The sequence below is a fragment of the Eretmochelys imbricata genome, chromosome 7, assembly GCF_965152235.1.
Source record: "Eretmochelys imbricata isolate rEreImb1 chromosome 7, rEreImb1.hap1, whole genome shotgun sequence".
Taxonomy (NCBI): domain Eukaryota; kingdom Metazoa; phylum Chordata; order Testudines; family Cheloniidae; genus Eretmochelys; species Eretmochelys imbricata.
This window is the reverse complement of record NC_135578.1, coordinates 31,701,394-31,727,202: the sequence shown is the minus strand read 5'-3', so window position 1 is coordinate 31,727,202 and position 25,809 is coordinate 31,701,394. Positions and strand designations below refer to the sequence as shown.

At 45.8% G+C, this 25,809-nt stretch overlaps 1 protein-coding gene across 1 annotated transcript; it reads right to left on the bottom strand.

Annotated features, from left to right (window-relative positions):
* Nucleotides 1–6,558: 6,558 nt before the first annotated feature.
* Nucleotides 6,559–25,499, bottom strand: LOC144267482 (solute carrier family 22 member 6-A-like). The gene is made up of 10 exons (XM_077821489.1): nt 25,098–25,499; nt 22,266–22,369; nt 21,276–21,430; nt 17,017–17,185; nt 16,367–16,490; nt 12,316–12,431; nt 11,829–12,043; nt 10,818–10,926; nt 7,262–7,465; nt 6,559–6,662 (listed from the first exon to the last, which is right to left on the bottom strand). Exons 1-10 carry the CDS (start codon nt 25,497–25,499, stop codon nt 6,575–6,577), a joined length of 1,686 nt encoding a protein of 561 aa, XP_077677615.1. The 3' UTR covers nt 6,559–6,574.
* Between the last annotated feature and the right edge of the window lie 310 nt (nt 25,500–25,809).

Here is a 25,809-nt window from a genome sequence, read left to right as displayed (position 1 = left end):
CGTCGTATCCTGCTGTTTCACAGCAGTGGATTATATACAGCTGTTTTCAGACCGTTTTCCATTAGTAATATTTGTAACACTGGATTTGTCTGGCTAAGTGCCTTAAAAGATTATTCGTCAAGAGCTTGCAATTTTAGGGCTTTCAAAGCAAACATTTCCATAAGTGAAAAAGATTTGCAAGCAACAGGTTAATACATCAAAAGGGACGACTTTACAGCACCTTAATATATCCCAGTCTCTTGGGATTTATCTGCTTGTCCTTTACAGGCAAATTATTTTCTATAGTCTTTCTTGACCTGGAAGTATTAGGAGTAGGTTTTTGAGTAGATAGTATTGTTTTTTTAAATATAATGTATTAATCTGTATATTAAAGACCCACCCCACCCAACTGAGAGCAGGTGGAGGGGGGGAGGCCCATTGTGTTGAGCACTGCACAAGCACAATAAAAGATGGTGTCATACTCGAAGAGTGAACTCTGAAGAGATAAGACAGACAAAGGAAGGATGTCAATAATAACGGACGTTCACTGTCGAGCATTGTAGATTTGACCTAACTGAACTTTAGAATAAAGCCTTTAAATATGTTTAGCATTTAAAAAGCATTAACGTACTTCGTTCTCCCCCGCCCTGTCTCATTGGGGTTAATTTATTAGCTCTTGTAAGATCTATTAGAATCATCTTCTGTTTTTTCTTTCATATGATTTAGGTTCATTATATGCTACAATTATTTTACCTCTCTCTGCCTTTGTGGCTGGTTTGCTATTGCTTTTTTCTTGTGCTAAGTAACTAGCCATAGGCTCTATTTTTCAGAAGTTGTTTCTGATAGAATGTGAAAGAGCCAGAGCCAAATTTTGCTCTTCCTTACCCCAACTAACTCCCAGGGCTTCAGTAACGTTATTCTAGGTGTTGAGAAAAATTTTGCCAGACCAGTCAAGAAATGGAGGCAGTGTAGTCTAGTGGATAGGGCACTGGACTGGGTATCAGAGGAGCTGGGTTTTAATCCTAGCTCTGTTGCTAAGCTGCTGCGTGACTTTAGGCAAGCCCCTTCTGCTCTCTCTGCCTCCGTTTCCCCTTCCACCCTTTGACTATCTTTCTTTATGAGATGGTAAGATCTTTAGGGCAGAGATGGACTCTTACTGTATGTTATCCCCTGTGTCTGGCACAGGGGGCCCCTGATATCGGTTGGGGTCTGTGTAGTGCCTAGCACAATTGGGGACCCTGATTTCAGTCAGGGTCTGTGCAGCGCCTGGCACAACTGGAGTCCGATCTTGGTTGGAGTCCATGCAGGATTTGGCAGAGTGGGGAATCTCAGCTGAGGACTCTATAAATTACAGTAATTATAAATAACAACATTTTATGAAACACAAGTTACACTCACTCATATATTTAAAAAACAAGCCGAGGGAAAGAGAAAAATGAGTGTGGGTGTAACTGATGACAGGTGGTTAATGTTACTGCCTGAGAGAAATGGGGAAAACAGACTCTTGCAATTAGCTGTAAAGTTTGCTCTTTAAACTCTACTTGGGCACTGGGTTCTATGTATTTGTCATCTGCAAACATTGGAAGAAAGATGTAAGCCACTTGCAATGAATTCACCTAGATCTACTCCTAGGTGAAGAGCTTTAAAATAGACTAAAGATTTTGGTTTATTTCTTCAACTGTAAAACTTTTAACAAGCTTTATAATGCCTTGTCACAGTACATGAATGTAATGCCTATGTAACTGGGAGGAGAACCCAGAAGTCCCGAGCCCCCGCTCTAATCTAGACTCCCCTCCCCTCTCAGAACTGGGAAAGGAACCCAGAAGTCCTGATTCCCAGTCTGTTGCTGTGACCACTAGAATATATTTCCTCACACCATCCAGAGTTGAAACCAGAAGTCCTGATACCTCACTCTGATCACCTGGACCATGCTCCCTTCCAAACCTAGGACAGAATTAAGGAGGCCTGACTCCTAGCTCGCCCCTCCCCCAGCTCTGACCACTACCCACCCAGAGTTGGGAATTGAATCCAGGAGTCCTGACTCCCAGCCCCCTCCTCTAACCATTAGATCTGACTCAACTCCCAGAACCAGGAGCTCCAACACCTATCTGTCTATTCAGATGACACTTCTCTGCACAGCAATAATAATTAATGATGTTATCATATACAGATCCAGGTGCTAGTAACATGCATTTTGTCTCACACATGCCGTTCCCTGCTCATTTACTGCTATGTGTTAGAAAGAGGCTTAGACTTTAAATGCGAGATGTCGCATAAATTTCTCATCCAGTCTTAAGCACATTTTTGCCTTGCGATCAAACCGCTGCCTGATGAATTGCGTTCTTATTCCCTGCATCTTTCACTGAAGAAAGCAAGGGCTAGGTCCTCAGCTCTGGTACAAATAGGCTTAACTCCATCAAAATTAATGGAGCGATGCTGATTTCCACCATCAGAGGATCTGACCCTAAAGTCAGAACGTAACCACAGCACTGACAGGGCAAGAATCAGCTGCTGAACCATCCCATGGCAGGCTGCTTTTCTCCAGATATTGCTTGTCCTGGAAAGTTATCCACAAAAATAAAATTGCCCCATCTTTTCTGCCTCCAAGACCTCCCACATGAGCTAATTTTTCTCCCGCACTCAAGCATCAGCACGCCCTGGTCCTCCATCTCTCTGAGTGGCTTCATTTGCAAGATTGCCTTTTACAGCCCTTTCCTCCTGCACTCAGTAAGTCAAAAGAGGAATGAAAATGTAGTATCTTCCCAATGATTTAAATGCAATAGAGGCTCACTTACGTGGGTTGCGTCCTAACTCGATTCAACTCTTCTGAGAAGCACCAGAACTGGGAACTTAGATCTACCTCTGTGTTTCTGGGCTCTTGTCCTGAGCACTTGCTTTGAACTGGCAAATCTCTCCCAGTGCTTGGTGATTATGGCGTAGTTTGCGAGGGTTAAATTCACGATCTCTTAATAAAGGCATCTCCACCACTCCCTCTGCTGGATATGATGCTCAGAGTTGCCGGCTGTCTTAGAATGTGCCTGGCTGTTTAGAGTTGACAGTTGGTTTATGTATGTAGTTGCCAGTATGAGTGTGATTAGTCATACAGCATAGACTGCATTGGCCTCACTAGTATCTTTGCAAGTGATTGTGGTTGAAGGGACCATGTGATGAACAGTTATCTGTTTGTGCAGCAGTGTAGGCTGGAGGGTAGAGCACAAGTCAGGAGGACCTGGGTTCTATTCCTGCATCTGCTGACTGACACTGATCTGCTGTGCGGCCTTGTGTAAGTCATTTGCCTCTGGTTCCCCTTTTGTCTTCTCTATTCAGACTGTAAACTGATTGGGGCAGGAAATGGCTGCACAGCACCCAGTACAATGGTCTCGTGTGGGGCCTCTCAATACTACTGTAGTACCACTACTAATTCACACACCATAATGCGGCCCTGCTCTAGTGCACGGCCCTCTACATCCTACCATAGTACTACTAATAATGCACACACTATAATGGGCCATGATCTCAGTTAGGGCTTTTGGATACTACCCTAATGCTAATAATAATGCACACACCATAATGAGGGCCTCATCTGGGCTGGGCTCTCTAAGCACTACAGTAATACTACTAATAATGCACACACCATAATCAGACCCCAATCTTGACTGAGGCCTATAGACGCTACCGTAATGCTCATAATAATGCACATTCACCATAATAGCCCCCGGATCTCAGTTAGGGCTTCTGGGCACTACTGTAGGGTTAATAATGCACACATCATGAGGCTCTGATCTAGGCGCTACTGTAACACAAATAACCTATAGACCAGATCTCAGAGCACTCTAGTTGTGGCCCAGGTAAATTATGTGTTTATTTTTTTCAAATACCTGGTTCATATACTTACAAGGGGTCTGTTCTAGAGGTAAAAAAATAGCATTAGTGTAATAATTTGTAGCACTTTTATAATAATCCCTTTTTTGTAAGGCTTTCAAAGCTCTGTTTTATAGGGGGAGAATTTTAGGCCCAGAGAAGGCAAGTGAAACACTAACCAAACTGGGAACAGAACTCCAGAGCTCCCAGGGCGTTACTAGACCACATTGGCCTCTGGCAGTAGAACACAGGAGTCTGATTCCTAGTTGCAGTCCCCTGCTTGATTATTTAGACCACATTCCTTCCCAGAGCAGGAAACAGAACCCAGGCGTCTTGATTCCCCGGCCCAGGCTTTCCTGCCATAAACACTAAGACCACACTCTCCCTCCTAGAGCTTGGGGTAGAACCCCAAAATCCAGACTTTCAGCCCCCCAGTCCAACTACTAGATCCTACTCCCTTTCCAAAGTTGGAAGAAGACCCCAGAAATCCTGACTCCCAGCTCTGCCTACTCTAACCATTAGGTGACAGTCCCTCCCTGAATAACTCTGCAATCCAAACAGAAAGGCCTTTGGAATGTTTATTTGAAGCACTGAAATTTGAAATAATATTCCAATGAAAATGCTTCATGAAATAACAGGGGATAGGTGAGTTTGGCCAGGTTAGGAATCCTCCTTCCTCTCAGTGTTGTTTTAATATAGAACTGCCTGGTGCTTAAAATGGAATGATCTCAGCTCATTTCATTCCATAGCACAGGGAACCATCTATATACAGAATGATATAGGATAAGACATGGTCATCCAGCCCAGAGAGCAGAGTGGATGAACTGTCCCCTGAGTGCTTTATAATTTATTGAACTTGGGCCCCAAATGCATCTTCTCTCTTTTTTCCCATTAAACCAAGAGCTATGGATCCAGGTTTGATACAATGCAGAACAACAGAGTTATTTTGCCAGGCCAGGCTCAATATCATACACTGATACTGTCCCAAGGAGTGGAGCAAATGGCCTTTGTTCTACCCACTTAGACTACACCAAAAGAAAAGGAGTACTTGTGGCACCTTAGAGACTAACAAATTTATTAAATTATTTATTAATTTAAGCTTTCGTGAGCTACAGCTCAAATTTATTTGAGCATAAGCTTCCGTGAGCTACAGCTCAAAATGAGCTGTAGCTCACGAAAGCTTATGCTCAAATAAATTTGTTAGTCTCTAAGGTGCCACAAGTACTCCTTTTCTTTTTGCGGATACAGACTAACACGGCTGCTACTCTGAAACCTTAGACTACACAGAGGCCAGAGCTAGAGTCAGGAATAGACCTAGAAGTCCTGATTCCTTGCCCCATCTGCTGTAACCACTAGACCCCCGTATCCCAGAGTTGACAATAGAATCCAGGAATCCTGACTCCTAGAACTCCCCTGTCTAATCCATTAGATCCCACTCCCTTCCCATAACCAGAAATAGTACCCAGGAGTCTTGATTCCCATTCTCAACTGTGCTCTAATCTATTTGCTTCTCAGAGCTGGGAATATGTCCTAGAAGTTCTGACTTCCACTCCCACACTCTGCTAATCATTCAACCTCACTGAGTCAGGACTAGACCTGTAGCTCCATTGGAGTCAATGGGGCCACATCCCCAGCTGATGTAAATCAGCCATAGCTCCACTGGAATCAATGGAGGATATCCTCAGTTGGTGTAAATCAGTGTCACTCCATTGGCAACAGTAGGGCCAGATTCCCAGCTGGTGTAAATTAGGCAAAGCTTCTTTGGAGTAAAGGGCCAGCTGCCCAGCTGGTATAAAGGGAAGTCATGGAGCTGGTATGAAGTCAGTGGAGCTATGCCCATTTACACCAGCCAAGGATATGGTCCAAACTTTCTGTCCCATCCGGGATGGGATCTGTATTGAAGATCATTTTAGGGCTAAAAGAATGAACCCTGCAGCAGATACAGAGCCATGATGGGAGTCCTCCATTGGAGAGGTGGGGATACAGTGGGTAGGAGATGAATGGGTCATCCCAGACCACCTCCTTAACAGGAGTCGGCATTTATTAGGCAGCATGAGTGTTCTGTTTACGCCCCATGGAAACAGACGTGATGGTAATTGAAGTTGTTTTAAACATTTCCTCTGACCCAAGGGCTCCGGTATTCAGGTATGTGGAAAACGGCCATGGGCCTCTCTACAATGGGAGCTGAATGAAACACATTCCATCCACAGCCATTAGATTTTATAGGGTGAGTTTTCCATAAAATACAGCTGTTTATGAGATTTGGGTTGGGAACCAATTTATTGTCCGATGGCAGGAGGTCGAGTGTTAACCAGCTGTGGTGGAAAGGGAGGGAGCCTTCTAACAGTGCTGACCTGTGTGTTTGTTGCGAGTGTGTGTGAACGGGAGTGTGTGAGAACTTCTGTCTGAGTGAATGAGTGTGTATGTGTGAGCATGTGTGTGAGGGTGTGAATGGGACTGGGTGTATGCATGAGTGTGAACATGCACGAGTCAGTGTGTGTGTATATATGAATTCGAGTATCCGACTGTGTACGCAGCTGGGTGTGTGTGACAGAGATACTTCAAAGATTGAGGAATCTGCCATTTATTTGTTGTGACTCCCCTGAAATTTCTCTCTGCTCTGTAGCACTGCATGGACCCAGGCCCTGTGAGTGTACTGCTGTGTACAGAAACATGGGTGACACTTTGAGCAGAGGACTACCTAACTCAAGGGGCCCCCTCTTGTATCACACCATCAGGCTTCCTGCAGCATTGCTGGCCCCATTGTCTGCAGAAGAATCTTCTCCTTTTGATCTTCATTCTTTAGGTCTCCAGCCCTTGTCCTTTAAAAAAAAAAAAAAAAAGAGAGAGAGAGAGACAAATAAATATTGAGCCAGATCCTCAGCTGTTGTGATTGCCCTAGGGCTATTGACTTCAATGGAGCTATGTCCGATTTTCACCAGCTGGGGATCTGGCCCATTGAGTCCAACTGAGCAACACCTATTTACACCACCTGGGTATCTGGCCCCGTTCACTTCAGTGACACTACAGCCAATTTACACCGGCTGGGGATATGGAAGTGTTGACTCCAGTTGAGCTCTGGCTTATTTACCCACCCTAACTGAGACCAAGACTCCATTGGGCCAGACAAGCAATAGGAGACAGTCCCTGCCCTAAAGATCTTATGATCTAAAAAGGCAGAATAGACAAAGAGTGGGAGGGGAAATAGAAGCACAGAGTGACGGGAGTGAAACCCAGTCTCCTGACTCCCAGTCCAGCGCTAGCCCATGCTGCTGCTACGGTGGGAGGTGTCAGTTCTTTTCTTGCTATAGTGTAGTTATATTGAATCCAAGGCAGTTTCTTCCCATTTATACGAGAGAGAAGGCTCAGACGAACTACTGTAGGAGAAGACGCAATCAAAATGAAGTGAAAGCAGACTAACCCTCTCTCCACTTCTTCTATGGTGTCGGGCAATGGCACATTGAGGGTCTCTGGCAGGAATATAGCAGCGATGCCTGAGATTATAGGAGCTGTCCCATATATAATTGGTGGGAGGTATGGGAAATATTCCCCTGTCACCCTTACCACCGGAGCTACTATGCCGCCCACGCGAGCCATGGTGCTTCCGAGCCCCATGCCGGTCTGTCTGCAAGTGTAGAAAACAACCTTTAAAAAAAATCATAAAATCATGATAATATTGGACTGATTCTGCAAAAGACCAGATTCAATCTGCCCATGGACTTTTTTCTCCCCTTGGTCTGCTCAGAAATGGCCTTTGATCAGAACCGTCTTTCCTTATTTCTACAGCCAGTTAGGAACTTCCCCTCAACAGGAAATGCAGTTTCTGCAAAAACGAATTTTTCTGTGGGAAAAAGGTCACATTTTTGCCAATTTTTTTTTAAATTTCTCTCAGGGTCGGGAGGGATCAAAACTAAATGTTTTGGGTTGACTCTAATCTTTGAGGCTTCCCCAAACTGAGGTCAGGACTCACTGTGACAGGAAGGCTGGTGCTGTACTATAGGATTATAGTCTGTAAATACCTAGGTGGGCAGAAGTTATCTCCTAGTAGAGATGCATCCTTTAAGGCAGAGGTGGGCAAACTACGGCCCGCGGGCCTCATCCAGCCCACGGGACCATCCTGCCTGGCCCCTGAGCTCCCGGCCGGGGAGGCTAGCCCCCGGCCCCTCCCCTGCAGGTACGCCGCGGCTCGGGCTTGCGCTCACCCACCTCCCAGGCTTGCCAATAAGCTTGTCCTGCCACTCTGAGCAGCGTGGTAAGAGGGTGGGGGGGGGTTGGATAAGGGGCAGGGAGTTCCGGGGGGCAGTCAGGGGACAGGGGGCAGTTGGATGGGGTGGAGGCGGTCAGGAGACAGGGAGCAGGAGAGGTTGGATAGGGGGTGGGGGGGGCAGTTAGGGACGGGGGTCCTGGGGAGGGGGCAGTCAGGGAACAAGGATGGGGGGGTTGGATGGGTCGGGGGTCCCGGGGAGCCTGTTAGGGGGCGGGGGTGTGGATAGGGGTTGGGGCAGTCAGAGGACAGGGAGCAGGGGGGTTTGATAGGGGGTGGGGTCTTGGGGGGTGATTAGGGGCCGGGGGTCCCGAGAGGGGTCGGTCAGGGGACAAGGAGCAGGGGGGGTTAGATGGGTCGGGGGTTCTGAGGGGGGCGGGAAGTGGGAGGGGGCCAGGCTGTTTGGGGAGGCACAGCCTTCCCTACCCGGCCCTCCATACTGTTCCGCAACCCCGATGTGGCCCTCGGGCCAAAAAGTTTGCCCACCCCTGCTTTGAGGCATCAGAAAAAGGGCAAATGAGAGTTGCAAGGGCTAGGAGTTGGAGCTAGACCAATTCAAACTGGAAACAAGGTGCACATTTTTAACAGGGAGAAAGTTTTGAAAATGGGACTTAGGTAATTCAGAAAATGTTATTTTAGGCCTAAGAATAGAACTGAGGGGAAATTTTCCACTGGAACAGTCTTCTGTAGGAAAATGCTGATTCAACAAAATTGAAATATTTCCTGGGAACATAATGATTTTGTCAAAATTTTCAATGAGAAATGATTTAAACATTTCATTTCAGTGAGGTCAAAGGGCTTTGTTGTTTTTCTTTTTGTTCTGGTGGAGCCTTGGGAGCCCAAGGATGGGAACAGGAGAAGACTTACATTGGGGGTGGGGGATGGCGAAGGTCGATGGTTCACCTATTTCCATCCCCCAGCCAATGGAAGGAAAGAAACCTCGTACCCCCCAGGTGCGTTCTTTACTTAATCAGATATACGGAAAGTGAGGGCTCGGAAATATTGAACGGACTTTATCAAAATGGTTCAATAGGGACCTACTGAAATGATAACTGATTTATCATTTGGACTATTATATTAATCAATAAGATGAAATTCAATAAAGACAAGTACAAAGTACTAGTGTCATGGGACATGCCTGCCTTGTAGCACCCCATGCTGCTTGAGTGTGGTGCTGCAAGCACTCCCTGCCTCAGTTTCCTCCTCCTCTGGCTTTCCTGTCTCTCCTGGGGGTTCACATGGCTCAGCCCTCTGGCTGGCTCACTCAGAGTTCAATTGTCCCTTGGGGTAACAAAAGTTCAAACACAATCAAAAGTTCTTTGTCCCCACTTCAGTTCCCCTTCAGCCCACCCATCAGGCTTAGTTCCCAATCCTTTCTGGGTTACCCTTCAGTCTCTGTCTTTGGCTGTGAGACACAGCCCTGACTGCTTCCCTGGAGCCTTTCACAATCTCCTTCAGACTCTTGCTCAGGGCCTTCCACGGAGTCCTTCCAACATCTGACCAGGACCAGCTAAAGCAGGGGTTAGCTAACCTGGCGCAGGTGTGGCTGAGCTCAATTACCCTTAAAGGGCCAGGCAATCTGTGACAACTGCATGTAAGAAGGGAAAAAAATCAAAAGCACAAATACAAAATGATGAATAGCTGGCTAGGTGGTCGTACTGCTGAGAAGGATCTGAGGGTTATAGTGGATCACACGTTGAATGTGCATCAACAGCAACATGATGTTGTGAAAAAGGCCAATGTAATTCTGGGATGTATTAACAGGACTGTTGTATGTAAGAAACAGGAGGCAATCATTCCACCCTACTCTGCACTGGTGATGCCTCAGCTGGAATCCTGTGTCTTGGAGGGAATCCAGAGGAGAGCAACAAAAACAATCAGCAGTTTAAAAAACCTGACCTATGAGGAAAGGTGGATAGAACTGGGCGTGTTTAGCCTAGAGAAGACTGGAGGCTGGGGACAGGGGAAAACACATAAGTCTTCAAATATGTAAATAGTTGTTGTAAAGAGGATGATCAATTGTTCTCCATGTCCACCAAGGTTAGGACGAGAAGGAATCAGTTTAGTTTGCAGCATGGGAGATTCAGGTTGGGTTTTAGGAGAAAACTTTCAAACTCTAAGGATAGGAACAGGTTACCAAGGGAGGTTGTGGAATCCTCATTCTTAATGCTTTTTTAAGAACAGTTAGACAAATACCTGTCAGGGGTGGTGTAGTTGTACTTAATCCTGCCTCAGCATGGGGGGATAGACTAGATGATCTCTTGAGGTCCCTTTCAGCTCTACATTTCTGTGATTTGATGGTTTATATAATATAATGTTATATAATAATTGAAATGATACATCAGTTACTGTTTTCATAAGTCCTTATTGAAATGTTTCATAGAATTTAAGGCCTGAAGGGACCAGTAGATCTTCTAGTCTGACCTCTGGTTTAACATGAGCTGTTAAATTTCACCCAGTTACCCCTGTGTTTAACCCAATAGCCTGGGTTTCAATAAGGTTGTTCAGATATTTCTGAAATGAAATTTTTTGGAATTTTCATCTTGCAAGAAATTTTGAAATGTTGAAACTTCCTTTGGAATGGAAATTCGGAACTCTGGTTCCAGCTGCGCCTGAGGAGCACTGTCGTTCCGAGCGCCGACCCCCTGACTTGAGTAAAGCATTGGGTAGATTTTCATCTAATGCAGAAATAGATGAGTGCTGCAATAGGTACCTGATGACTGTTGGGTACAGCTCCCCGGTGTAGAGGTACAAACAGTTAAAGGAAGAGGCTAAGCATCCTTTCCCAAGCACTGCCAGGGATGTACGTAAGGCCTTCAGCTCTTGTGGGGGGACATAAAAGGATGAGAGTTAGTGGTCAGTGCTGGTAGCAGTCCCGAGTGGGGTCAGTTGCTGGAACAGTCCTGGCTAAGGCTGGTCACTCAGTGCCTATATACAATATGTATCCGAGATACAGCCAGAGTAACACTATGATCTATAAAAGGAATGTCTACATTAGAGATGGTCAGAAATTTTCCATCAAAACTGTTTTTTTGATGGAACATTGGGGTTTTCAACTAAGTGAAGTTTTCACAGAGTGTGTCAGCCTCCCGCAGACCATGTCAATTTTTTGTGTGTCAAAAAATGAACACCTGAAAGTTGAAATAGTTTTGATGCTATGGTGGTGCCACGTGGGAGTTGCAGTTCAGTTGCCTCTTGTCCCCATTCTCCTTTGTGGGCCTGGCTCCCTCCCTGGACAACACCTCCCATGAAATTCCTGTTCTGCTCCCGAGGAGATCGCTCCCTCTGCCATTTCCAGTGGACGTGGGGCTATAGGTCGGGGTTGGGCTGTGGGGGTCGAGGCCGGGTCATGCAGCGGTGGGTTGTGGAGGGGAGGCATAGCTGGGAGGAGGCAAGGCCATCGGGTAAGTTTTGTCTGTGGGGGCAATGGACAAGGCCATGGAGAGGGCTTTGGCTGTGGGGGTGGGGTTCAGCCAAAGATGCAGGGCCACGGGGTGGATTGTGGGGATGGGGTCATGAGTCAGGAGAGGCCCCTGGGACGGGGTATTGGGTCAGGGGAGGTCCCTGGGGGTGTGGCCATAGGGGTAGACTTGGGCTATGAGGGCTGTGGCCCAGGGGAGATCATCTTGGGAGTAGGCTGTCCCATGTCATGGTATGACTAGAGTCCCAGGTCATCTTAATTCATCCCCGTACCTCCCCTGGCTGTTGCACCCTGAATGCCCACCTCGTGGCACAAATATGTTCGCCAGGATTGCCAGCCCTGCCAGGATGACGGAAGCTGCCTGGGTGAATCGCCGGCCGATGAAACTCATCCCGATGGCAGCGCCCAGCTTGGCCGGGATGTCAATGGAGCCAAAAGCCACCTGGATGAGATAAATGTTGAAGCCGAAGTGCTGCAGGTCCATGGCCAAGCCATAGAAGGCAAAGCTGGTGGCAAACCTGTGAATGGTCATTGGAGGGGGGATGTCAATATAAAGTGGGGCCAGATTTATCCCTGGTGTAACTAACTCTGATGGGAAAAGGGACAGGGGGATCTTGACTGGCCACATGTTTTTACCTTCAATAAATCATGGTGCGGTATTGGGGTCTGCACTGACTCTGAGGAGAGGGTGCCCTCTACTGAGCCCCCCCACCCCTCTCCCTGTAGCACAGCACCCCCTAGTGCTGCACTGGGGCCTCACAGTTAGAAAGAAAGAATAGAGCACACCTACCAGACACTAGATATGCAGCAGGATATCCTGCGTACATTGGGTGTGCGGACCAAACTATACAACGTGTAGGAAGATTGTGCCAAGGCCATTTCCTTCTTCATGTTGGATTTCAAGACCTAGGGAGAAGAGAGAGTAGGAAAAATAATTCTGGTGTATTATCCTGCTGCATCCTCCTCATTGTGCTCAGCACATCTGATACGCTCCATTGGAGAAAATGGGGCCAGATCCCCAGCTGGTATAAACCAGCTGTTGCACCACTGAAGTCAGTTGACAATGAAGCTGAGGATCTGGCCCATAGCAGGTAGCAGAAATATGTGGTGAGGGGAGGCAAAGATGTGCGATGCGAATGATTAAAGCTCTGGAGAGACTCCCATGAGGCTGAAAGGATTGGGAATGTTTAGCACAGCAAGAGGGGACCTGATAAAGGGCCACAAAATAATGGATAGGATAAAGAGTAGTCTGCCAGGTTTGAGATAGGATGAGAACCCAAAAGTACTGAATCCCAGTTCCTAGCTCTAACCAGTAGGCATCACTCCCCTCCCAAAGTTGGGAATGGAACCCAGGAATTCTGCTTCCCAGCCTCCTCCAGCTCTAACCACTAGGCCCTGCTCTTCTCCCAGAGCCTGGAATGGGACTCCATGCTAGCTACTATCAGAGACAGGATACTGGGTTACACAGATCACTGGTCTAATCCAGTCAGGCAATTCCTGTGACCATCACTCCCCAAGGCCCAGGAGCTGTTTTAAAATGTTTGCACCATTCCATTTAGAGGAAACAAAAGCAGACCAGGAATGTGGGTAAGCTCAGCACAGAAGAAAACATACAACCAATCCTGCATCCCCCTCTAGTGACCATCCGAGGGCTATCGCTCAGCTACAGGGCTGGCACAACACTGAAGGGATCCGAACATGGACTCAAGAGAAATGCAGAACACAGAGACTTTCCAGATTTTTTTAAATATGTTCATCCAGTTATATATGAACATAGATAGATACAGACAGAGGGGTATGTATGCAGATAGATCGGATCACTTCATCCACCACTGAAATGCTCTGGGTTGGAAAGCAGAAGCTGTTTAACAGCTCATAATAATGCGACTCAACCTTAGGACAGAAGATGAAGATAATTTGACTTCGGCAGGTTTTCCTGGGGTATTAGTCCTCTGATAGTTTGGACCGAAATGTTAAAGGTGAAATTCTCCCTTGTGCTCTAGCCTAGACACCACCGAAGTCCCTCTTTTTACCCTTACACAATAGTGAGGGCAGCTTTATCCCCGGGGTAACTAACCCCATTGGGAAAAGGGCCCTGGGACCTTAACTGACCACATATTTCCACCTCCAGTGAATCATGGGTGGGTCATTGGGGTCAGCACTGACTGTGAGGGGACAGCACCTCCTGCTGGGCCCCCCCATCCTACTCCCTGTAACACAGTGTTCCCTAGCATTGCACTGGGGCATCAGGGCTAGCATGGATTCCAAGGAGAGAGTGCCCCCTACTCAGTCCCCAACCTCGTAAGCCATTGTCTTAACGTAGTAGAACTGTTAGTATTGAAACACTCTGCAATCTGTTGTGACATACAAGTAGCATAGTTTGTACCCAAAGGCATTTGTGTCCCTGAGTTAACCATTGTCTTAGAATGCCACAGAATCATGCAGGGATTCTGTTTATCTTTGAGAAACAAGCAGTTGAGATCATGAAAGGGCAGGAATTATTAATCTTAGTTCAGTCCATTGGCATGAGGATCGGAATTCTTATTAGTGCTAAGACCTTACAGTCATATCTTTCTGCACAGCTTAATAGGTTTACTTTTGCAAATGAAACTGCTTCTTTCTGTAGGTCAGAATCATGGGACTTTACAGGGCGTATTAATGACAATGATTTTCAGGTTGGAAAAACAACAGCCACTTGTACTTTGGAATGAATTAGAAATCAGAATTCAGGCACAAAAGGCGAACAAATTTGTAATCTGATTTTGATCCCTGGACTAGGGCCAGAATTTAAGCATCATTGGAAGCATGCTAGATTTATATCATCCATATATTAAATTAATGTCAGCAAACATACCAGATCAGTAAGTGTGGTTATTCAGATGACATTGAGAGCTTGTATTTGAATGTGGCTAGAGGGGCTCAATGTCTAGCTAGATGATCTGGTGGTCTCTTGTTTTGGCCTTAAAATCTATGAATGATGATTTGAGGGCTGGAAAGAATGCCTTAGAGTGAACGACTGACGGAGCTCAATCTGTTTATTTTATCAGAAGGAAGATCAAGAGGTGACTTGATTACAGTGTATAAGTACCTTCCTGGGAAGAAAATATCAAGTATTAAAGGACTCTCAAGAAAGTGAAAGGCAGACCAAGAACCAATGGCTGGAAGCTGAAGCCAGACAAATTCAAATTAGAAATAAAGCACAAATTTTTAACAGGGAAGGTGACTAATCATTGAAACAAACTCTCAAGAGAAGTGGTGCATTCCCTATTTCTTGATGTCATTAAATCCAGATTGGCTGCCTTCCTTGAAGATGCTTTAGTCAAACACAAGTTACTGGGCTCAATACAGTAATAACTGGGTGAAATTCTATGGCCTGTGTTATGCAGGAGGTCAAACTAATGGTCTAATGACCTTAAAATCTATGCGTCCATGGACCAGCTCCTCAGCTGATATAAATTGACATAGATCCATTAACTATACTGATTTACACTAGCTGAGGATCTGGCTGCCAAAGCCTAAATGGATTGGATGACAAAGTTTGAGGGGTGTATTCTGCTCTCAGTTGCACCAGTGTAAATTTGGAATAACTCCTTTGACTCTGGATTTACAGCAGGTAAACAAAAACATCATCTGGGCCACAGTGTATTGCAGAATCTCCAACACTCCTCCCAAGGTGAAATTTGTTCCTGGGCAGCACAAAACCTATGTACCAGTAGTTACATTTAAGTCCTTAAAAACATAGTTTAGATGGGATTTAAGTGCTGCACAGATCTTGTGCTAACTCAGGGGTGAATTTCACTTTAATATAATCTGTGCATAGCCGTCAAATGTTGTGCAACTCCACACTGAAATTTTATACATGTTATTTAAATGCCAGGGTGACGTTTATCCCCATGGACTTCTGGAGCCCAGCCCCATGCACCTCCTCTTGGGACAAATTTCAAGACGGATAGTCTTGTTCACTCTCTCACTCTCACAAGATTTCACCTGAGCCAATGGCGTGCATGAGAAAGCTGCCAAAGAGCTGGGTTGGAAACAGTTTTCCCATCCCAGGAAAATTTTGGAGATCTCAAATTTTTCTGATCCCAAATCAATATGAGAAGACAGCCTCGAAAATTTGCACAAATTAACAGTATGAAAAAAATTTCAGTTTGAGTCAATTGAAACATTGTTTTGACATTTTCAAAATGTTTTATTTCAATTTTGACATTTTTTTCTATTTAAATTTTTAAACTATAATTAGCAAAAATTTTGAAACTGAAAATATTGATTTTTTCTTTTAAAAAATGTTTGAAATGGGAATTTTGAAACTTTTTTCCAAAAACTTTTCAAAATGAGAAATTTGTTGATTTTCCAACAAAAATAAGTTTAGTTGAAAAATTGCTGACCAGTTCTATTGCTAAATGCACGAGTATCATGCAATAATGCATGAATAGATCTGGACAGAAAATGTGGGAGTTTTTTCCGATGGAAAATTTCAAATTTTCAGTGAAAATTCAAATACTGAAACCAACTAGAAATGGAAATATTTCTGTTTGGGAATGCTGCCATGGTGCCTCATGGGAGTTGTAATTCAGGTGTCTCATCTCCCATTCTCCTCCACAGGCCAGGATCCCTGGTTAGACTATATATCCCACGATGCACCATCTTGGAGAGATGAGGTGGTGTATCCTGGGCACTTCTGACCCTAGTGCATCATGCAGTTCAGAGGGCCAGCTGAAAGCCTACACATCACTTAAGTGTTCCTTCTACACGTCCTCAGGGGTTCCATCCTTATTGCACATAAGATATGATTATCTGTGGTTTCCTTTGATGGTCAAGAATTCCATTCATCTCTTTACCTCGGTATTGAGCTTGTCTCCTTCTTCTTTTTTTCTATTTATCTGAGCAACTTTCTTAAGCACCTGCACGGCTCGGTCCGGTTTTCCTGATAGAACCAGCCAGCGAGCGGACTCTGCAAACCACCTGCAAAATGAGCAGCAATGCCAAGAAACAATGGAGTGCTTTCTTCTTTCCAGTTGGGTTCTCTTTGTAGGAATTTGTGGCTCATGGGAATTAGGGACACTCAAACCTGGGTAGAGCTAAGAGCTTGTAGGGCAGATTCTGAGGAGAAGTTATACATTGCAAACACAGAGGAACTCCACCAAGTTGTTGTTGTTTCCATTACAGTTGGACCTAAAGCTCCCAGATGAGTTTGAGCCTCTACAGTACTAGCCCTTGAACATATGCATTTTCTGCACTGACAGGTACAAATGACTGCCTTGGATCCAAAGACAGTCACAGACCTTGGTAATGGGGGCACTAGGCTGTGTAACAGATCACAGTTAAATCAGATGGGAATACAGACTGAAGTGGAGCTTATTTCAGCTCAGCCCAATGAGTATCGGACTGTCAGTGTATGCTTCCTGCAGCCCCATGCTTGAGCCCTGTGTCTAAGAGTGAGATCAGAATCTAGCCCTGTGAACCTATCAACAAGCAGCGATGCACTTACCAGGAATAGAGAAAAAAGATGAAGAAGGGCATTGATGCAGTGAATTGTAACCAGCGCCAGTCCGGGAGGGCATATGCCAAGCCTGCAAGAACAATCTGCCCGATGGTGGCGCAGTATCCCACCACTGTGCCGGCTATGGTCCGTACATTGGTTGGCACCCACTCAACAACTGGAAAGGAAGGCACCCACGCCAGAGGGGTTAATAGAGCTGGGCGAAATGTTTTGGACACATAGTTTATTTGCTGAAAAATGCAGGTTCAGGTTGACTATTTGCAAATTCAGTTTGAGTTCAGCAAATAGCTTTGCGCCCTGCCCCGCCCTGCCAAATATATTTTTTTCTGAAAAGGTCAAAATGTTTTAAAGCCTAACGGATTTATTTGGGCATAAGCTTTCGTGGGTAAAACCCCATTTCTTCAGATGCATGGAGTGAAAATTACAGATGCAAGCATTATATAATGACACATGAAGGGAAGGGAGTTACCTCACAAGTAGAGAACCAGTGTTGGCAGGGCCAATTCGATTAGGATGGAAGTAGTCCACTCCCAATAATAGATAAGGAGGTGTCAATTCCAGGAGAGGCAAAGCTGATTTTATACAAGCCAGCCACTCCCAGTCCCTATTCAAGCCTAAATTAATGGTGTTAAATTTGCAAATGAATTGTAGTTTTGCTGTTTCTCTTTGAAGTCTGTTTCTGAAGTTTTTTTGTTCAAGTATAGCTACTTTCAAATCTGTTATAGAATGTCCATGAAGATTGAAGTGTTCTCCCACTGGCTTTTGTATGTTAGCATTCCTGATGTCTGATTTGTGTCCATTTATTCTTTTACATAGGGACTGTCTGGTTTGGCCAATGTACATGGCAAAGGGGCATTGCTGGCACATGATGGCATATATCACATTAGTAGACGTGCAGGTGAATGAGCCTCTGATGGTGTGGCTGATGTGGTTGGGTCCTCTGATGGTGTCGCTAGAGTAGATATGGGGACAGAGTAGGCAACGAGGTTTGCTACAGGGATTGGTTCCTGCGTTAGTGTTTCTGTGGTGTGGTGTGTAGTTGCTGGTGAGTATTCAGGTTGGGGGGCTGTCTGTAAGCGAGGACTGGCCTGCCTCACAAGGTCTGGGAGAGGGAGGGATCATTTTCCAGGATAGGTTGTAGATCGTTGATAATGTGCTGGAGAGGTTTTAGCTGGGGGCTGTACGTGATGGCCCGTGGTGTTCTGTCATTTTCCTTGATGGGCCTGTCCTGTAGTAGGTAATTTCTGGGTACCCGTCTCACTCTGTCAGTCTGTTTCCTCACTTCCCCAGGTGGGTACTGTAGTTTTAAGAATGCCTGATAAAGATCTTGTAGGTGTTTGTCTCTCTCTGAGGGATTGTACTCCACGAAAGCTTGTGCTCAAATAAATCTGTTAGTCTTTAAGGTGCTACCAGACTCCTTGTTGTTTTTGTGTATACAGACTAACACAGCTACCCCCGATACTCAAAATGTTTTGTTTCAACTCTTTGTTTTAAAACAATGTTTTGTTTAGAAATTTAGCTAGATTTATTTTTAAAAAGCCACAACGTGTGTAATAAAAATCCAGAAATGCAGAAAATGAAAAACAAAAGAGCTCCCACCTCCCAAAAAGATTTGTTTTCGGTTGAACACAGCATTTCATTTGATCCAAAATGAATTTTTGTTTTTCATTTTGGTGAGAAAAACAGAAAAATTTCTATTTTGTATCACCCTGAAACAATGTAAACACATTTTTTTGGTTCAGCCACTGAACCAAACAATCAATTATTCCTACATCTCTAGTTAATATGCTGCACAAGTGAACAGGTTTTGGAGGCATGTGGGAATGTTTCTGTGGGCATGGATTAAGATCTCAGTGGTGCCACCTAATCGGTGAGGGGCTTTGCTGTCCTTCAGGGTTAAAATGATGCTGAGCTATGAATGTGAGGCAGGGGTGGCCAGTGGTTAAGGTACTAGACGGGTATTTAAGGCACTGGTGTTCCATTCCTGGATCTGCCACAGAATTTCTCCATGAACTTGGGCAAGACACTTTCTGTTTCCTCTATTCCTTATTTGTATTTTAGTAGTGCTTAGGTTATGTCTACACTACACAGCTTTAAGCGACATGGCTGTGTCACCACAGCCATGCTGCTAAAAGTTGCCCAGTGTAGCTGCTGTTTGTCAGCTCTCTTGCCGATAAAAAACTTCTATCCCCAAAGAGTGGCGTTTGTGTTGTCGTCAGGAGAGTGTTCCTGCCAACAATGTGCTGTTCACACTGATGCTTGTTGCGGCAAAACTTGTCTTTCCGGGGGGAAGAGGGGGTAACACCTCTGAAAGACAAAAGTTTTGTCGTTCAGTTGCCAGTGTAAACATAGCCTTAGGAATCATGCACCAGAACCCCATTGTGCTAGGCGCTGTATACATCCAGAACAAAGAGATGAGTTTAAAATATAAGACACGAGGCAACAGAAGGATGCAGAAAAACAGATGGGGGGAACACCAAGAAACAATGAGACTGGTCACCACAGTAGGCAGTGATCTCAGTTCACCACCCTTTGTCTCCCACTCCACCTTCTCACCCTTTGTGTATTTTAAAGCTCTTCAAGACAGGAACTGTTGCTCACTATGTGAATGGACTGGGCCCAGCACAATGGATGCCCTGATCTTGACTGGGGTCTGTGCAGCACCAGGCACAATGCAGGCCCCAATCTCAGTCAGGATCTGTCAGCACCCAGCACAATGGGGGCCCTGATCTTGGGGTCTGTTTAGTGCCTGGCAGAATGGAGGCCCCAGTTTCAGTCAGAACTTCGAGGTGCTACTGTAACAATTACTGTTTTAGCACCGTTAATATTAGAAAGGACTGTCTCAAACCCTCACCCACAATTCCAAAACAAACTTTTTTTTAACATGTCCTTAATTGCAAAGTATTATTATTGTAATCCAGTGATGCTACCATGCTGGGCTCCCTCTGAGACACCCTCCTGACTCAGGCTGCATATAAGCAGAAGTGATGCGTGCAAACACAGGGATAAATATTTGTATACCGGGGCCAGATCAAAACTAACAAGAGCAGGAAAACAGCATCCAAAAACGAAAAGCAGACATTGGAGGGAAGGGATGGCTGCAAAGCAATGCTGGGAGTCCTGTCTAACAATGGACCATTAGCCTGCGTAACTCACTGTCATAAGACTACCTTGAGGCTGAGACCTTAGCAGCGTTCAAAAGAGGAATCTGGGCATTTGTCTGGAAAACAAGGACACTGAGAATCCCAAATGAAAAAAAGTAGGTTACTTAGGAGCCATCTATTGTTCTGTGTTTGTGCAGCCTCTACTCTGCATGGCCACTGATAGCTCGGGCGCTAAACGAAAAGTGGGGGATTGTTAGATCATTCACACTGCATACCAGGGACCTGTGTCTTGTCTTCTGGCTGGGCTGGGCCATGAAAAGTGGGACAGCAGCTTCACAGCTCTCCCAGTTAATGAGGGCTGCCGGGGCTTGAGAGGTAGGTTGGCCTCTCAGGGGGACTCAAGTGAGCTGGGTTCAGTTCCTGGCTCTGGCATATGCTCCCTGTGTGATGGTGGGAAAATCAAACCCTGCTGAGCCTCAGTCCATAAAATGGGGACAATAATTCTTCCTTTGTCTATTATAAGCTCTTTGGGGCCAGGACAGTCTCACTGTGTGCACGTCACCTAGAGCTGTGTGCATGGGTCTCTATAGGCTGAGCTAAAGAACTCATTCGCTTGGAGGTTCTCTGGGTCAGTTCCCAGCCCCAAGTCACTAAGATGGTGGCTGTTTGTTAAGCAGGGCTCTGTGGCTGGAGCAGTTATATCCTCTGCACAGCAGACACCAAGAGGGAGGTAGACATCCAGTGCCTCACGCAATGGGGACCAGATCTCAGGGCTTCTAGATGCTTCTGTAATATTAATACTGCACACACTGTAATGAACCCCTGATTTTACTTAGTGCCTCTGGGTGCTACTGTAATACTACTAATAACCTGTCCAATGTAAAGTGGCCCTGATCTCCGTAAGGGCCTGCAGGTGCTACTGTAATATTACTAATATGCACACTATACTGGGTCATCAAGGTGCTACTGTAATACTGTTAATTATGCACACACCAGAATGGGGCTTCTAGGTGCTACTGTAATACCAGCAATAATGTGCATGCTGTGTTGGGGTCTCCTAGGAGCAACTGTAAGGCAGGTAGTTATAACAAGGGCTAATTTTCCCAGGTTAAAACCAAGGAGCAGTGGAAGAAGGTCCCTTACCCAGTGACATACAGTTGAGAATGATCCCAGAAAGGGCCATCCCGACAAGGAAGCGGAAGATGCAGTATGCGGTGAAATTGGGCGAGAAGGCGGTACAGGTGCCCGAGACAGCCATCTGCAGGTAAGACCAGCTCAGGAGAGCCTTCCGCCCGAATCTGTGGCAGAAGACGGCATGTTCATAGCTGTGCTAGATCTGGTGACTGATAGAATCCTGTATATGCAGAGCCACAGAGCCCTGAGGATAGGTGGGGACAGCACTGATGTGACCGCACCTGGCAATCTGCATTCAGTCCTGGGCACATGGACGTGGATGATCTATTTTATCTAATCTAATCTCTCAGTGTTCTGACATAGCCTGTAAGGTGTTCAGGGGAGAGCAAGCACAAATGACCAGGGCTCTGGAGGGACTGACCCACAAGGCAAGGCTGTAAATGAGTTAAATGCAGCTGAGCAATGACTACAAGGGGACGTGGATCAGCATCTCAAGTGTAAGGGAAAGGGTAAACCTCAAGCACTGAGAGGAGTTACTTTCCAAGGGCTACTGCAGCATTGAAATCAATGGGAGTCATGCCTTTGACTTCAATGGGCGCATGATCAGGCAAGGAGAGGGAATGCAGCTGGAAGGAAGAGGATGAACATAAGCAAAGGAAAATGTAGCAACTGCCAGGCCATGGGTCAGATCCTCAGCTGGTATAAATGGGCCTCATCCAATGGTTGTTGAATACAATAGAAAAATGCTTATTGGCACCAATGAATGGTGCTGATTTACACCAGCTATGCATCTGGACATACTAGGCTATTAGACTCTGGGATTATTCTACCCCAACCTCCACATCCCTCATCTCTGAAGTCAAAATTTAAACATTCAGTTCATTGCCTGAACTTTTGCCCCTAGCCCCAGCAGATACCATTCACCCCATGGCTGCTGCTTTCTGTGCCCCTGCAGCTGCTCTCAGAGCGGGGAGAAGGAAGAGCCTTGCAAAGACCCACCTGTCCGCTAAGCTTCCAAACAGAAGCGCTCCCACCAGCACCCCAGCCATGTAGATTGACTGAGCCATCTGTCCGAGTGTCCGCAGGTTACACACCAGATCCCACTGCAGGCGGAGGAGGAAAGGTGGTCAAGACATTGTCATAACAAGCTGCTCATACCCACGCAAGGAGAAAACAGCCAATGCTATGGATGGGGGGAGTATTTAATTTAGCAGACAAAGGTATAATGGAGAGCTGGGGTGGCTGATCACTAGGGGCTCAGGGGAATTATCCCCAGCAGTTATGTAATGACTGTATTAGGCAGTCGATGGACTTCAGGGTGCAGTACTGCTTGCTACCAGTGGGAGGTGGACTGTCTCAGGCTGCAGGACTGCAGGTGGCAAAGGGAGGAGGTATAGAGCCAGGGGCTATGAGAGCTGTTGCCTGTGCTCCGGCAGCCCCACCAATAGCTTTGAGCACCAGAAACCCTTGAAGCAGAGGAAAGGTGGCCTAGTGATAATGTGCTGGTCTGGGACTCAGGAGAGCTGGGTTCGGGTGTGGGCTCTCCTGCTGTGTGATCTTGAGTAAGTTGTTTCCCCTCCCACCCATTGTCTTTTAGATTGTTGGCTCTTCAGGGCAGGGACTGTTTCTCTCTGTGTGTCTGTGCATTGCCTGGCACAATGGGGGCTCCCATCTCAGTCAGGGTCTGTGCAGTACCTGGCACAAGGGGGCCCTGAACTCAGTCATGGTCTGTGAAGCGCCTGGCACAATAGGGGCCCTGATCTTAGTTGGGGTCTCTAGGCACTACAGATATTTTAATAAAAATAATGATTTTATTGGCACCAGGATTTGGCCATTTGCATTTGGTAAATAAGGTTACATTTCAAATAAAATTAATCCCTGCTTTGTATTTATATTTTTTTTTAAATTGCAAGTAAATATTTAACTAACCAACAATCTGAGAATTGTTAAGGGCAGGGAACTTTCTCTGTGTGCAGTCCTGCAGCTCAGCATTGGTTAAACAAGCAAACAGTACTTTGCTGTGTCAGTGGATTTGTTAAGGGGGTGGCTCACAACTTGTATGAGGTCACATGTGTGAGTGATATAACTACTGGTGGATATTTGAATAAATCACCATCTCAGTATTGGGTATTTACTATTTTGCAGCTGCATGGTGTGGCCTAGTGGTTAGTGCAGAGCACTGAGGGTCATAATTCCAAGATGTGGAATTATGTGTATTGGTTAAAGCAGGGACTGGGCATAAGGACTCCTGGGTTTTAGTCCCAGCTCTTGTGGAGGAGTGGGGTCTAGTAGGATAGAGCAGAGGGCTGGGAGTCAGGATTGCTGGGTTCTATCCATAGCTGTGGGAGGGGAATGGGGTCTAGTGGTTAAAACAGAGAATGGGCATCAGGTTTTCTGGGTTCTGCTCCTGGCGCTTGGAAGGAGAGTGTTCTAGGGCTTGGAGCACTAAGACTGGGATTCCTGGGTTCTATGACAGCTTGTGTGATTCTAGGGATTACAGGAGCAGGACTGTAAGCCTAGGACTCCTGGGTTCTGTAGCCAGCTCTATGGTTGACACAACTGTGACATTGGGCAAGTCACTTCACCTCCCTGTGCCTCAGTTTCCCCATCTGTAAAATTGAGATAATGGTACTACTACACACTTAGCTCATAGCAAGTTTGTAAAGCTCTTTGAATCATGGGAAGGGCTGAGTTTTATTATATCCAGCTACAGCCATCTCTTACCATCTGGCAAACAGTTACCAGAATCCCCTTTTACAATCTGAATGTTCCTTCCCAGGACAAATTGTCAGTAAATAATAGGAGCAGAGACAGCATGGAGACCTACAGTGTCTCATCATATATGACATCATTATTTTCTGTTCTAGCAGCAGGTAGAAGCTCCAGCAACATGCAAACGCAGTAAAAGATACCCCCCACCCTTAAGGGTTTACATTCCAAATAGACATAGGTGGGAGAAAGGAAGAATTATCCATGTTTTACTTATATGGGAATGTGAGGGACAGAGAGATGACGAGATTGCTGGGTGCAGACCTAGTCACCCCATCTCACAAAGGATATTGCAGAACTAAAAGGGCAACAAGAATGACCAAGAGCCTGAGAAACTCTCTTGTGGAGAGAGATTGAAAGGACTGGGATCATTTACCTTGCAAAGGAGATGAACTAGAGGGGACAGGATAAAAGTCTATAAAACAACAAGTGGGAGAGAGGCAGCAGATCAGGAGCATCTGTTCTTCCTGTCTCATAACAAGGGGATGTTCAATGCAATTAAAAGATGGGAGTTCAAAACCGATGAGAGGAAATACACTTTTTCACATGATGTGGGATTAGCCTGTGGAACTCACTGCCACATGAAGTCATTGAGGGGAAGAAGTTAACAAAATTGAAAGGGGGATATCAAAACCATCCAGAGTAATCATAACAGCAACAACAAGGCTTCTGGGAGGGATATTAAACCTGGTACTTTAGGCTTGAGCCAATCTCCAACTACTAAAGATCAGGATGAGGCCTATGTATGGGACAGGGTATCTCACATGGGTTACTGCAGGGTTCTTAAACCTGTCTCTGAAGCATCTGGTGCTGGCCATTGTCCAAGACTGGAGACTGGGCTGAATGGGCCTTGGGAATGATCCAGCTGGGCAAATCCCATAATTTGCATAAGGTCACAGAGTAGGAATGGTTCAGAGACAGGAACTGAACCCAAGTCACAGTTCACTGGCTGGACCACACTTCCTCCTGCTCCTGTGCAGTCAGATGTAAATATTGATCAATAACACCCAAGCAATGCAAGGTTTCTCTGAGCAACGGTGAGTGCTTTAGGCCCTTCCTTACCTCCATAATGATGGTGTTGGTGAAGATGCTCTTGTCGTAGGTCCACCCATCCGTGCATGGCTCTGTTTCCATCTCTGTCCCATTTGCAAGGGTGGCATTGGGATTTAGGAGCTGCCACTGGGCGGTGACGAACCGGCGACACTTCTCCGGCTCCCATTCCCCATCCATCGGGATGGAGACCCTCAAGAGATCTTTGGTGCTCAGTCTTTGAGTCATGTTTGTACCACCCGTACTGTTGGCAGCTACACGAATCTGGCAGTGGTGTCCTGGAACAGCAGCAGAAAAATTCTGCAGGAGGTTATGAGAGGCTGTCATTAAAACAGGGATAACAAGTAAAGCGACATGGATGATTTGAAAACGGCCCATGCCGCCAATGCTGTCTAGGAGTTCGGCAAAAGTCATGCCGAACAGATCCACCGTTAACTCGCTTCCTGAGGACTTAAATGAATTTCACAAACAGAGCTGCATTTGGAAAGAGTACCTCCTACAAAAGTTCCTGTTCTCTTAGAGATCTGTCAAAGCACGACAGCTACAGCCAGGCGCTTCCTACAGGAGAAAAGCAAAACTTGGACGGCTGCATGGGAAAGTTTAGTCTCATTGTCTCAGAAGAAAGTTCCCTTTAAATTTTTGCCTACAACTTTGAAACCGCTATCAATCTGGCATCCACCCAAAGAGTGGGGGTCTCAGCAGGGATACCAGTCTGTTGGAAGAA

Coding starts and splice junctions, on each gene's coding strand:
- LOC144267482 (XM_077821489.1), bottom strand. CDS start 25,499: ATGACTTTTGCCGAACTCCTAGACAGCATTGGCGGCATGGGCCGTTTT. Junction 22,370..25,097: donor CCAACACCATCATTATGGAG/GTAAGGAAGGGC, acceptor CTCCGCCTGCAG/TGGGATCTGGTGTGTAACCT. Junction 17,186..21,275: donor TCTCAACTGTATGTCACTGG/GTAAGGGACCTT, acceptor CTTCCTTTCCAG/TTGTTGAGTGGGTGCCAACC.